The 13,794-nt window shown below is 45.1% G+C and overlaps 1 protein-coding gene across 3 annotated transcripts in view; it reads left to right on the top strand.

Annotated features, from left to right (window-relative positions):
• Positions 1-2,705: 2,705 nt before the first annotated feature.
• PDGFD (platelet derived growth factor D) overlaps positions 2,706-13,794 on the top strand; it is a 145,745-nt gene continuing 134,656 nt past the window's right edge. For 2 of the 3 annotated variants that reach the window (XM_037378357.1, XM_037378358.1), the window contains exon 1: positions 2,713-2,980. In XM_037378357.1, the coding sequence (XP_037234254.1) occupies positions 2,851-2,980 (130 nt within the window). In that variant the 5' untranslated portion in view covers positions 2,713-2,850. Of the gene's footprint in view, positions 2,981-13,794 lie in introns of all 3 variants that reach the window. The other variant, XM_037378356.1, reaches the window with a different exon arrangement.

Raw genomic sequence — 13,794 nt, 5'->3', positions numbered from 1 at the left:
GTATAACTTTATATCAAAAGGGAAAATCTGGGATTTTTTTGATACTGGGGCTAAAATAACTATCTGATAATTGATAGAGCTAAGCCTCTGTTTGGAACCCCACAGTAATATTCTCTGGCTTTTTTCTGACCTCAGAAAAAAGACTCATCCCTTCTGCTACAAAAATATTTTGGGTTTTAGAACAAAGATGGCAGCATCTCATGCCTTGTACAAGGAGAAACAGAAATGTACCGTGAAAGTATGATAGGAATTATACACAGTTCCTCTTGATATATATCAGAGCCATTGATGGTGGAATCCACCTGCTTGTTTTCATTACTGTCTAATTTATGAGGCCTCATGCTGTTTTGCTTGAGTTCTCTAAGCAACGAGTACCTCTGTTGCAGAAACAGGAATTACATCCTATGCGTCATGTACTCTTTTGAAAAGAAAAACAAAAAGTTCTGAGAAAACCTCAGTTCCGTGCCCTGGTCAGCTTGAAGAAGTTTAAACTTACACTCTGTATCAAGCCAGGGAGCACATCAGCCAAAGAACTGTGGAGTGTTTTAGGCAAAAGCTTGTTCCACCCTTGTGTCAAAGCTGAACCTGTGCAGCCAGGGAGGCATGGGGCCAGAAAGACACCACATGACTCTAGCTCCAGACACAGCACTAGGGAAGTTGTATGAATTTTATATGAGAAAACTTCTACCAGTGAAGCCATGTACAGAAAGAGAAGCATCCTTGGAAACAGTGCCCTTTCTTGGCTGGATTATGTAATTGCTCAGATACTGTCAAAATACCTTTTGTCTTCCTTCTGGTTGGAAGATAATCTGTCCTTCCTTCTCCACCATCTTAAACAGGCCACTGCACACCCCCAAGGGGAACAATTATGGGTTCTAGCACTCTGAATCTAAAAGAGAACAACAGCCTGAGGACACTGAGGAAGGAAAGACTTCACCAAGGGGTTGTGGTAAAGGTCAGGGTATTGACCACCTCCTTTTATCTTAAAAGGTACTCAGGAGAGAGCTAGATAGCTGAGATCTTATTGATGTTTTCTGCCAATTCTTTGAAATGTAATTGGAATGAGGAAGACACATTGACTGGATGAACAGAAGACATCTCCACGGCTCCCCCTACCTTCATTTGCTCTATGTCCTCTACTTGACTTTCCTCTTCCATTAGGACAATTGGATTGGCCACCTTCCCCGTTTCCCCTCTGAAATGGGCACCTAGAATATAGGCACATCTGCTCGCAAATGAAGCACTGTTGGAGCCTTTCCATTATCTACCACATGGGAGCAGGATTAGGTTCACTGTCAGTTTTGGGGAACATGAAAGGGATAAAGAACCATGAATTATGCATAACAGAATTGCACCCTACCGGTTCCTTAAGACATACAAGATGTTTCAGTCCCATTGTCATCCTAACATGCTCTTGGAGAAAATGTTTCATACAGCCAGAGGCAGTCTTCTGAGTGTAGCAGGACTCATCCAATATTCCTGATACAGCACTGTATCAACATTCTTCTTCTACTACTGGGGTGTTTCATGTTGTTAAAGGTCTGGCAGCGTATTACAATTTGTTAGACTGGCTAAGAGTACATTAAATGTCTTAAGAAATAAACTGAGTAGGTTAGGATTTATTAGAGAACTGTTAGAACCGGATTGTTTTTTCTGTGTCTTCACTGGATTATTTTCATTGCAGCTAATGGAAGGAAGGAGTATTAAAACAGCAATCCGATCACAATCCTCACGTACCTTTGGTTGAGACCTAAACTCTTCCAGGCAGTAATACAATCTTTTAATACCAGACCCGATTTAATGAGGGTCTAAATTAGTAGGAATTAACTTTTTCTGAAAAGCTTTGGACAGTGCTTGGCATGACAGAAGAGCCCATGCATTTCTCCCATGGACAGCTGTGGGTTTTCTCCACTTTGTTTTCACCAGTTACTCCACTAAATCTCTGCACCCGCCCTAGTGCAACTCAGTGATTTGAGTCACTCCAGCCCAAGGGATGAGCTTTACGTGGCCACCGCGGGCCCAAGGGTGACGGGACACTTGGGTGCGTGGCCTCTGCTGGCGGACAGCCCCTGGCACACGGCTCCCACCGGACCCCCCCGCTGGTCCCGGCAGGGCAGGTTCACTCCACACCGGGGCCAGCCTCCCCCGCACCACCCCTCCTGCCACTCTCTGCCGGGGCTGGAGCCGGCGCGGCCGGTACAGCCCAGGGAGGGCCCGGGCACCGCGCCCGCCCGCCTCCCTGCCCCGGGCCGCCCCCTTCCCCCGGGCCGCCTCTCCCCCGGCCCCCGCCGCGGAGCGCGGGGCGCTCCCGCCGCTCCAGACCCCAGCGGCGGCTCGTGCGGAGCGGAGGGGAGCGGCGCGGCGCAGCCCAGCAGCGGGGCGCGGAGCTGCTCCGCAGCGGCCGCAGGGGAGCGCGGCGGCGGCAGCACCCCCGCCTGCGACGTGGGTCACGGCGCTGCCGGCCGAGGGGAGGTGGCGGCCGTCCCGTCCCGGGGGTTTCTCACCTTTACCGAGTCGGGCCGGCGCCAGAAGCGCAGCAGAAAGTTCAGCATGCAGGAAGTTTGGGGGCAACTCGGGGAGTAACTCGGCAGCTGTGCTTGCTGTTGGGGTGCTGTGTGGGGGTTTTGTTTTGGGTTTGGTGGGGGTTTTTTGTGCCTTTTTTTCTTTACCACCCACAACCCCCCTTAGCCCCCCCCCCCCCCCCCCTACAACTCCCCCAAACACAGAAGCAATCCGCAACAACAACCAAAAAGTCCGGGAAGGGGGAGAGAACACGACAGAGGGAAGCACCCTCGGTGGGGAGAGCCGGGTTTCTTTGCAGAGACACGGTCCCATTCACAGCGGATCCCAATGCAACTGCTCATCCTCCTCCTCCTCTACGCTGTCGTCTGTGCGAACTTTTGCAGCCGTCAGGGCACCACTGCCCCTGCCCAGAGCGGATCTATAAAAGCCTTGCGGTCCTCGAATATCAGGCGAGATGGTAAGTGTCCCTCAGTCCTCTTTATTCCCAAGGGCTGCGTTTGCAGAGGAAGCCCCGAGCGCGGCCCAGGAGCTGCCGTGGCCCCTTCCCCGGGAGCGGCGGCCGCGTCCCCGGAGCCGGTGGGGGTGTCTGTCCGGGCGGGGGTCCCGTCCCTGGGAGGCCGGCGGGGGTCGGCCCGGGAGCGTGTGGCCAGGTGGAGGGTGTGGGCTGAGGGGGCGGCTCTGCCTGGCGGCTGCTCCTCCAGGCGGTCCCAAACTTCTCCGGGCAACTTCGAGGAGGTTTCCGGGCAGCCGGGGGCGCCCTCCGGGCTGCGGGCGGCACCTCGACCCGGCCGGCGCGGTGTGCCCGGTCCCTGCTGCCGTGGAGGGGTCGCCCCGCCCGGCGACCGTCGGCACCCGTGGGCCCCGTCTCCTCTCTGAGCCTTTGACGCGAGTTCGTGGCGGCCCCGGCCTGCGCGGCGCCGGTGCGCTGTCCCCGCTGGGGCGGTGTGTGCTGGGCGAGGGAAGGTGCGCGGCGGCCTCAGGGCGCGGCAGGGGCGGCGCCGCCGTCACCTCAGGGGTGCTTGGCGGGAGCGCGGCTCCTCTCCCGGCCTCCATGCGGTCTGTCGCCGCTTTCGGCTCCTGCGATGGCTCGCGGAGTGCCAGCCTCCTGGTGGAGGGCTTGCCTTGGCGGGAGGGTTTGGGCCTGGAGCTGAGTGTTCGCCTGGGTCTGCTGGGCTGTGCCCCGTGAGGACTAGCTTCGTCCCTTGTGCCCGCCGCATGGTTGGCAGGAGTAGGCAGTGCGGTGATGGTGAGCGCCAAGGAGGGTGGCCGCAGCCGTTTGGACACTGCCTGCCTGTTAGGAAGGGGGGTTCGGTCTCCCTGACCCGTGCGTTTCCTGCTGTGAGCCGCTGACAGACAACCCAACAGCCGAGGTGCTGTCAAGGGACACAAGCGTCTCAAGTGTGCGGTCAGCGTGGGCATGTGCTGTGGCCTCTCGATGAATGAATGTGGAGGCTTTATAAAAACAGCACCACTGAAATTCACATTTGGAATCCATTTGTTTGTGATTAAAGATAAAGAAAACCAGGTCTTTTTGGTTTGGGAGGGGCTATGAGCCTCTGGTTGGGGAGCAGCCTGTCGTGTTGCGACTTCCCATGAGGGAGGACCCACTTTTGCACATGGCAGGATACCTTCGTGCAGAGCAAAATGCAAGATCCTCTCCCTGAAAATGAAGAGTTACTTAAGTTCAGTCTTGCAAGTTAACGTCTTCCAGTTGCCAGAATTTATACATTTTATAAACTCTTTTCAAAAACCCAGTCACTTGAGCCTTTTCCAAGATTGTACTCTGTATTTGCCAGTGTTTATTTTTCAGCATGTATACAGTGTGTGTAATGGGTATACATTTCATTTAGGAAGACGTTTTTGTTTCAATTTGGAGCCATATTGAACTTAATAATCTTTTGTATGCCTTTCCTAGACACTGAAAGAAGGCATAGAGAAGGTAAAGATGCTTTTTCCTAGAACTGAGATAGTGACTTTGGAAACAAGACAGAGCTGCAGTTTCTTCTGCCTCAGAAGTCAAATTTAGTCTAATAAAAAAATATGTATGTGGTTGTAATAAAAGCATACATCCATTATTTCTGTTTCATTCTTTAAAACTATTGTGTATTTTATCAAGCTTCATGACTTGTTAGCCTGCCATCTTAAACTTCATAGAAAAACTGAGACCATCTCTGAACTAAGCTAAGCAAGCTTCCTTCCAAGTCAAACTCCAAACAAGCTTTTTCATGGAAAACTGCAGTGATTTACTTAGAACTTCAAAATGTGTTCTATGCTGATCTTCTCTGTAGAGTCAATGAAAAAAATCAGTAACCCCTAATATTTATAACGTTTTCCGCTTACTGGCAGTGTGACGGGTGTTTTACTCCACAGAAGACTTCCTGTAGTGAAATTGCTTCTTGAGGTGATGAAGAGAATAAGCCTATGTGAAATGATTAGTTAATTGCTCTTTTCCTAGTTGTGATCATTTGATGTTGTGATTAAGCTTTGTATCTTTAAATATCTTCCACAGCTTGTAGTGGCTGGACGTTCTAGGTGTCGGGGGGACTGGTACTGGGGCTGTTTGAAAGAAGCAGATCTATGTGAAATTAAATGCTACCTTTGGCCCTCCTTGGGCCATATGCTAGTTAGACCTACAGCCTACAGACATAGTAAAACACACCCATGCTGAAGCCAGACACCTCTGCAGTCCTTCAGTGGATGTTACCCATGCACTGAGGAGGTAGCACAGTTTGAGGAAGACCACATGCAGATACGTAGCGTGCTGCAGCCTTGCTGTCCTTGTGCTTGGGAATTTTCTTGCTTTTTTCTCTGCAAAGGAAGGTGTGTTCTCATATGGCCAGTGGAGCTGGGCATCAGGTCACAGCATCCACAATAGATCAGCTGCTGATCACTCTGATTTTACTTAAACGAATCAAACTGTTGCTTGAGTTTGTTGGCTAATGGTCTGTATTTGTGCAGCCAGAGGTTATGAGCTAGATTCCAAATGTTGTAAGCATGTGATTAGCTTACAAGCAAAGTGTTAGACCATAGTTGGCTGTAGGCCAGTAGAAGTATTTCTGTCTTTTATAATTTTCAGTGGTGTTTGTTTCTTGTTTTGGTGTGAAGTGCTGATATGGAATAGCATTGCTGAGTGAGACAGTATTTTTTGCTTTGTAAATGTTTGCAGACATGACAGTATGGAACAGGATCTAAGAAGACACAATGCACTGAGGATAGTATGTTCCAACAGTCTCTCTCAAAATGCACAGCAGGGACAAAAAACAATTTAATATTATGCCCTGGGTTGTTGATCATGATTATTATGTTGTGGAGTTAAGAGAGATACTGAAGACGAAGCAAGGTCTGTTCAGCTCTTCAAGAAAATGTTATATCTTGGCAAATCCAAGACCACCTGCACATTTTATTAAAAAAAGAAAATAATCCTTTGGATTCCAGTTTTCTGTTACCTGCAAGCAGGGTGAACTAGTGATACTGCATACACATAGCTTTAATACAGAGGCTTGGTCTTGCTTCTGGCCAAAACAAACCTTTGCACTGTGCGTGATTCAAGATTGTCTTTCTTCTTTTTGGCAAAAAGAGGTTGGACTATTTGTGATCACTCTTACTTAAGACCGAGGTTGCTCTGAGAAGAAATCTATAGATAAAGAGTAGCACATTAAAAAAAAGTGCCATTCAATGACTACCAAACCTAACCAGACTGTACTTCCTGCTGAAGATATTAAGAATATAAATAACCTGCTTACAAGGCATCCTCTTGTCCTGGTGGAAGGACAGGCATTGATGACTCAGCTGTCCAGTGTAGCACTAATCAATTTTTTGAAGTGTCCTGGAGATGCCAGCCACATTTATAGCACGTGTAGTGGTACTTACTTAAAGTGTTTATTAATGCCGTTACCTGTTAAGTCCTCTGAAGTTCTTCAGAGTAATGGAGAGGACTTCCAGATGCTTCCATTGTTCTCTTTGCCTCACTTTCCAAATTTGCAGTATGCAGATAATACTGCCTAATTACAAGAAGTCTGATACTTTGTTTCTGCTATTTTGGTTGTTTATGTGTACTTGGAGATTAAAAGTGGATATGGAAAATGCTAAGTAATATTTTTTACTGTATGGTGTCTAACTGAAACATCAATTGCTCGTTCTTATCTGTTATTGAATAAATATTTGTATGAATGCTCCACCTAGGAAAATATGTCTAGTCTGTATACTCAGATTAAGCATCACTATGCATATTTTAAAGTTTAAACCCCAAAGTTTAAAGAAAAGACAGAGAACAGCATAGTGTCAGATAATTTCAGTATGTAAACAACCGAAAGCCATGGAATCAGTATCTGCTGATGTGAATTTGAAAACATAATATCAGATGACTTAAGATAAGATTCTGGGCTCTTGCAGTTTTCATTATGAATCAAAAAAATCAGGATTTCCAAATCTTGGTTTGCTTGTGCACATGAAAATACAAAGAAAAATTGCATGTTGGCATTCTAGGGAAATGGCAACAGAATTTGGCTTTTGATGGTGTGTCCAAAGAGATGTATGCCATTAACTCTACCCTCCCCTTCCTTGTGCTTCACTGTACTTAAGCACAGTGAAAAGCATTTGATAATTTGGGTAGCATCCTCTCACCAAATAGATGTTAAATGTCTGCTCTTGGGAGAAGGCGTAATTATTTTGAGTTTTTGTCATACCACTTTGAAATGACTCCTGTATTTACTAGTGGTATAGGAACCTCAGTTTTTGGATTATTAATTGAATTCTTTTATAATAGGCTTATATACATGCGTTCTTAAAGGACTTTGGTAACAAAATTATGTCAACTGGAAAACAGCTAAAATAAATTTGCTTTTGTAAGCTTTATTTTCCTGATTTTTTTGTAGGTTTTGTAAAAAAATATGTGTATTTCAGGCTTCATCAGATTAAAAAAAACAACTTAGTAATTTACCTGTGGTAATGCACTTTGCTCTACTGTTGTTTAACTTTGATGATGTCTCTTATCAGTATAATTAACTGTTTGGACTGAAGTATTAAAGGGTATTGAGTGAGAATTCCAAACCTGACTCAGCAGCAGGCAGCATGGAGGAATTCTCCAAAGGAGCTTTGAAACATGTTTTATTGGGTAGATGTATATCATATAGGGGAAGTCAGTACAAACTCTCCAGCCAGTCTTTCAATACATGTTGGTTTGGGTTTTTTAAAATATATTTATATGAAACTTAATTAAGCCAGCTAAATCTTAAAAGGCTTGCAGAGAAAACTTGATAATTGTATTGCTCTGACTCTTAGAAATGGAGCACTGCTGAAAATTCTGATTTTTTTTTTTTTTCACTGTGATCCCACAGAGATGTTGCATTTTATAAAGCACTCAGGAACAGGCATAAATACAAAACTCACAGAGGATCATTAATGCAATAATATTCTTCATATCTTTAACTTTGAGGATCTTCATAATACCATTAAAGTCATGGGCCAAGTTCTACAGGATTCTGTGGTAGCAAACCTCAAATAGCTTAGATGTAAGTGAGATGATGTAAAGTAAAACTAATTATACCTTACAATGAAGCAAGAGTACAAGTATTTGCAAAATTTAGAATTGTTTCAGTTGGAAAAGACCTTTAAGATCATTGTGTCCAACTGCTAACCCAGCACTGCCAAGTCCACCACTAAACCATGTCCCTAAGCAACACATCTACATGTCTTAAGTACCGCCAGGGAGGGTGACTCAACCACTTCCTTGGGCAGCCTGTTGCTCAACAACCCCTTTGGTGAAGAAATTTTCCCTAATTTCTAATCTAAACTTCCTTGGTGCAACCTGGGACTGTTTTCTCTTGTCCTATCACTTGCTACCTGGGAAAGGAGACCTGCCACCACCTCCCTACAGCCTCTTTTCAGGTAGTTGTAGAGAGCAATAAGGTCTCCCCTCAGCCTCCTTTCCGCCAGGCTGAACACCCCCAGTTCCCTCAGCTGCTCCCCATCAGACTTGTGCTCCAGACCCTTCACCAGCTCCGTTGCCCTTCCCTGGACATGCTGCAGCACCTCTACATCCATCTTGCAGTGGGGGGCCCAAAACTGAACACAGTATTTGAGGTATGACCCCATCACTGCCAAGTACAGGTGGACAATCTTTTCCCTAGTACTGCTGGTCACACTGTTTTGGATACAAGCCAGGATGCTGTTGGCCTTCTTGGCCACCTGGGCACACTGCTGGCCATCAATGAGCACCCCAAGGTCATTTCCTGCCTGGCAGCTTTCCAGCCACTCTTCCCCAAGCCTGTTGTGTTTTGTGGGGCTGTTGTGACCCAAGTGCAGTGCAGGACCCGGGCCTGTTGAACTTCACACAGCTGGCCTCGGCCCATCAGTCCAGCCTGTCCAGATCCCTCTGCAGAGCCTTCCTGCCCTCCAGCAGATCAACACTGCCACCCAGCCTGGTGTCATCTGCAAACTTACTGAGGTGAGGGTACACTTTGACCCCCTCACCCAGATCACTGGCAAAGATATTAAAGAGGACTGGCCCCAGTACTGAGCCCTGGGGAACACCACTTGGGACCAGCCACCAGCTGGATGTAGCTCCCTTCACCACCACTCTTTGGGCACAGCCTTCCAGCCAGTATTTCACTCAGTAGAGTAGGCCCATCCAAGTCATGAGCAGCCAGTTTCTCCAGGAGAATGCTGTGGGAAACGGTGTCAAAGGATTTACTAAAGTCTAGGTAGACAACGTCCACAGCCTTTCCCTCATCCATTAAGCGGGCCATCTTGTCGTGGGAGGAGGTCAAGTTCATCAAGCAGGACCTGCCTTTCATAAACCCATGCTGGCTGGGCCTGATCACCTGGTTGTCCTATATGTGCCATCTGGTGGATCTGCTGGATATCGTCTGGATATGGAGATGATCTGCTCCATAACCTTCTGTGGCACTGAGGTCAGACTGACAGGCCTGTAGGTCCCTGTAGATCCTCCTTCCAGCCCTGCTTGTAAACGGGCATCCCATTTGCAAAGTGCCTGTCAACTGGGACCTCCCCAGTTAGCCAGGACTGATGATAGATGACGGAAAGTGTTTTGGTGAGCAAATCTGCCAGCTCCGCCAGTACCCTTGCGTGGATCCCATCCGGCCCCATAGCCTTGTGTGTGTCTGAGTGGCGCAGCAGGTGGCTGACCCTTTCCCCTTGGATTATGGGGGCTTCTTTCTGCTCCCTGCCCCTGTCTTCCAGCTCGGGGGACAGGGCACCCAGAGAGCAACTGGTCTTACTATTACAGTCTGAGACAAAGAAGGCATTGAGTACCTCAGCCTTTTCCTCATCCTTTGTCACTGTGTTTTTGTGAAATGTATTTGTCAAATATTTTGTTAAATTAATGAAAAATATGATGCATATTTATCATAGGCATTAATATTATGTATATTCATATGCAGAATAAATATATATCTTTTACATATTATCTAGGATATATATGTGTACATATTTAAAACATGAATCAGAGGACAGAGGCACAGGGAAATGAGAAAATGTGTACTTCATATAATTGGTACCAAATCAGCATTAAAATCATAAAAATATTGTACCCCAAGCATTGTTTTTTTTAGAATACTAAAAAAAAATCCCCAAGTTTTAATTTAACTTTTCAAATTCCTAGTTGAAGAATGAAGTGTTAGGCAAATATTTGAGCCTAACCATTTGAGGTAGTTAAGATACTGGTTACATGATGTCATTAGCTTTATAGTGTTTTGGGTTGAAAGGAACAGTTATGTTTAAAAATGTTTGTCAGTATTCCTGGTTGTGAGTGGAAGTTCTGGAAGTAATTTACATGCTGTTATAATTTATATTAAATAAAAAGGAACGTATAGGACAAAGAATTATTGAAGGCACAGATTCTTTCAAAAAATAATATACAAATTCACAACATTATATTTCTGGCACTCCTTCTTAGGCTGGGTGTAAATATTACATAAAAGGAACAGATCTGCAAAATGTGTATTATTTATACAGCAAGAAACTCCTTTGGAGAACAGTAAATTAGAAGGGCAGGGAATGGCTTTCGTTTCATACCTCTAATAATACTATATATACAAAAGATGCAGCAGAATTTTTTATGTTTTATGCTCCAGTCTTTTTTACATGGATAGTCTTGCTTACATTAAAATATATCTGCAGCAAATTACAGAGTGAGCTCTTTTAACAGCAAATAAAATACCTCATAGGACTGGCTCTGAACACAAGAAAAGTAGGCAGCGGCCTGCGATACCAGAGTCCAAAAGGCTTCAAAATGTCCAGTTCCTTTTTGGCTCCAGAGCAATAATTATGACCTCCAGAGGTCCCTTCCAACCTCAGCCATTCTGTAATGGCACCTACTGCAGCTGACAGAGGGGTGGCCATGGTACCTACCCTGCCTCAGCAGCAGTGGTCACCTTCCTTGTCTCTTCTGTCCTGCTCTCCCTCTTTCCCACTCTAACCCTTTTCCATGTACAGCAGTAGCAATTACATGTATTCTCGTTCTCTGATGTATCTTAGCCCCGCTGTGTCCCTTCTCCTTGCCTTCCTCCTCCATTCCTTGTGTAGGAACATTCAATTTTGCCTAAGCAGCTGAGAAGTTTTGAGCTAGCTCTCAATGTTCATAGTATGTTCCCAACCCTACAGAAGGGGTTTCTGCCCCTGCCTGCTCTGGCTTTTCTGGACCTGCAGGGGTTTGACACTAGGATATTAAATGAGTCCTAAGAAATACCATGAAGGCTCTGTGTTGGCATTCTCATTAGTAAGAATTTGCCCACTAATGCAGGAAAAATTAGTAGTGCTTCTTTTAATTAGTTGAGTCAAGTTGTATTCAAGAATTGCCTCTAAAAATGCTGCTATTATATTTATGAGGCTGATTACATTATATCACATTTTGGATAAAAGAGACCACTTAATCACTGCTTCTGGTGAAGATCTCTTGGCTAAAATACTGGATTGTGTTAGATCACTTGGCAGTTTGTTTCAACCCAATCCTGTTTACAGAGCTAAGGCAATGTCCTGTTTATAGGTCAAATTGGCTAGATTTCTTTAGGGAGTTTGGGTTTGACTCTAATGTTTTTGGTAGTGAATAAATCCTACATGATCTTGAGCTTCCCATTGTACTTGATTAATCTTCAGTTTCATGCTTCCCTTTTGATCTGTGTCCCGTGCCGTGAAGGCCAACATCCCATATTTCTGCTTTGGCAGTGAGAGCTCTGCACATTTGGAGATGGTGCAGGAGAATGTACTTTTTACCTTCTGTACAAACTTCCTGCCAATGTATTTTAGCCCTGCTGTGCATTGGGACTTGATGATGTTAGACTCTGTCAAAGTATTTATTAAACACTAGGTCCATGAAAAACATGAAAAATAGCTGTCTTGACCTTCATTGAACTGAAATCGATGACAAAACTTTCATCAGGTCTTCCTGCAGCAGGGTCTGGCTCACAGTTTAGGTGAATTAATCTAGGATAAAAGTAGATCCTTAGGAGTTCAGTGATGAGTTTGTTATTAGGATCACGGAATCACAGGTTGGAAAAGACCTTCAAGATCATCAAGTCCAACTGTAAACCTAACATTGCCAAGTCCACCACTAAACCATGTCCCTGAGCACCACATCTACACATCTTTTAAATACCTCCTGGGATGGTGGGTGACTCAGCTGCTTCCCCGGGGCAGCCTGTTCCAATGCTTGACAAACTTCAGTGAATAAATTTTTCTCTAATACCCAATCTAAACTTCCCCTGGTGCAAGCTGAGGCTGTTTCCTCTTTTCCTATTGCTTGTTACTTGGGAAAAGAGACTGACCTCCACCTCGCTACAACCTCCTTTCAGGAGGTTCTAGAGAGCAGTAAGGTCTTCCATGAGCCTCCTTGCCTCCAAGCTAAACAAACCCAGTTCCTTCAGCTGCTCCTCCTAAGACTTGTTCTCTGGATTTTTCACCAGCTTCATTACTCTTTGGAAGTACTCCAGCACCTTGATGTCTTTCTTGCAGAAAGGGGCTCATGTAGGTAAGCTTTACAATACTCAGTTAAGATATTCAATTAGTGTCCATACACTGGAAGAAAACCCAAATCCTTTGCACTGAGAGAGATGAAGGGGTAACTGATGTAGTTACATATTGTGTAGCTGAAGTACAGAACAAAGCCTTGTGAGTTCATGTATCTGGCTGCTTTTTCTCCTATACTGACAATCTCGTGTGTCATCCACAGGATATCCTGCAAGAAACTTCAGCTGCAGTACATTTCTAAACAAGACCTTAAGGAAACCTGTCAGTATTTCTGTCTTACATTGTTTTTCTGTTTGGTTTTTAGTTTTAAAGAGGCTCCAAGTCTAATATGCGTGGGCTTTTGTTATTGTTTCTTCTTGGAGCAATTGTAGAAGATTTTTCTCATAGTTGAATGTATTTCTAATCTGATGTGACTCACAGTAAAAGTGTATTGAGAATAAAACAGAGACCCAGACTGGTGAGAGAGAAGGAATAAAAATAGGTACACAGAATGTTGATTACCAGAAGTACTGTGGAATTTGGAAACCCTTTATGTACCCTTTTGCCCTTAATTTTTGAACCAGGAATTTGCCTGAAAGATAAATCCTTTTCTTTAGCAAACAGTGACAGTAGTGTTGCATGAAAACAGCAAGTAGGTGGTAATAATGCCTTGAGATTCTTTGTGGAAATGGACCAACACAGCTTCTTAATCACAATGTCTCAGCAGGGATAAACACTGATAGGAATGATTTTGCTAACACATCCACATGTCAGTGAAAGTGTTTAAGACCTCATCAAGAAGCCTGCAGAGAATGTGCTGCTTTGAAATCGATAGAAAGCCCCAAAGTTATGGTACTGTTTCTTTTCCTGGACCAGGTTGTATGTCTGTTCCCTTGCTGTTGTAAGCCACCCTTCATGTTACTGTTAGGTTGCTGAATATTTGGAAGTCAGCACAGGGGGTGCTGGTTTGCTTTATTGCTGACCTTATGGTGTGACCTGGGGCTACCAAACCCCTATGCCTGTGTGTATCATTGTTGTTCTGGTAGGATGGCTATGTAGTTGTGACAAGAGGAAATATATTCTTTGCTCCTTCCATCCTCATAATGGCAGAGAACAATTCTTTGCCTAGGTAGGCTTGGTTTCATTTTTAACACTTGTCACCCAAGAGACCTTAATGACATGATACGCATTTCTCACCAATTCCCATCACTCATTAGATCTTAGAAAGCGGGAGCCAAAGTTAACCTCTTATTTTGAGCAAGAGATAAAATTCTTGCATCGTATAGTAGTCATCTGTCTGGTCCTAGT

The sequence above is a fragment of the Falco rusticolus genome, chromosome 2 (genome assembly GCF_015220075.1).
Source record: "Falco rusticolus isolate bFalRus1 chromosome 2, bFalRus1.pri, whole genome shotgun sequence".
Classification (NCBI taxonomy): domain Eukaryota; kingdom Metazoa; phylum Chordata; class Aves; order Falconiformes; family Falconidae; genus Falco; species Falco rusticolus.
Note: the sequence above shows the minus strand (reverse complement) of the source record. Positions and strands in the feature narration are given on the sequence as shown.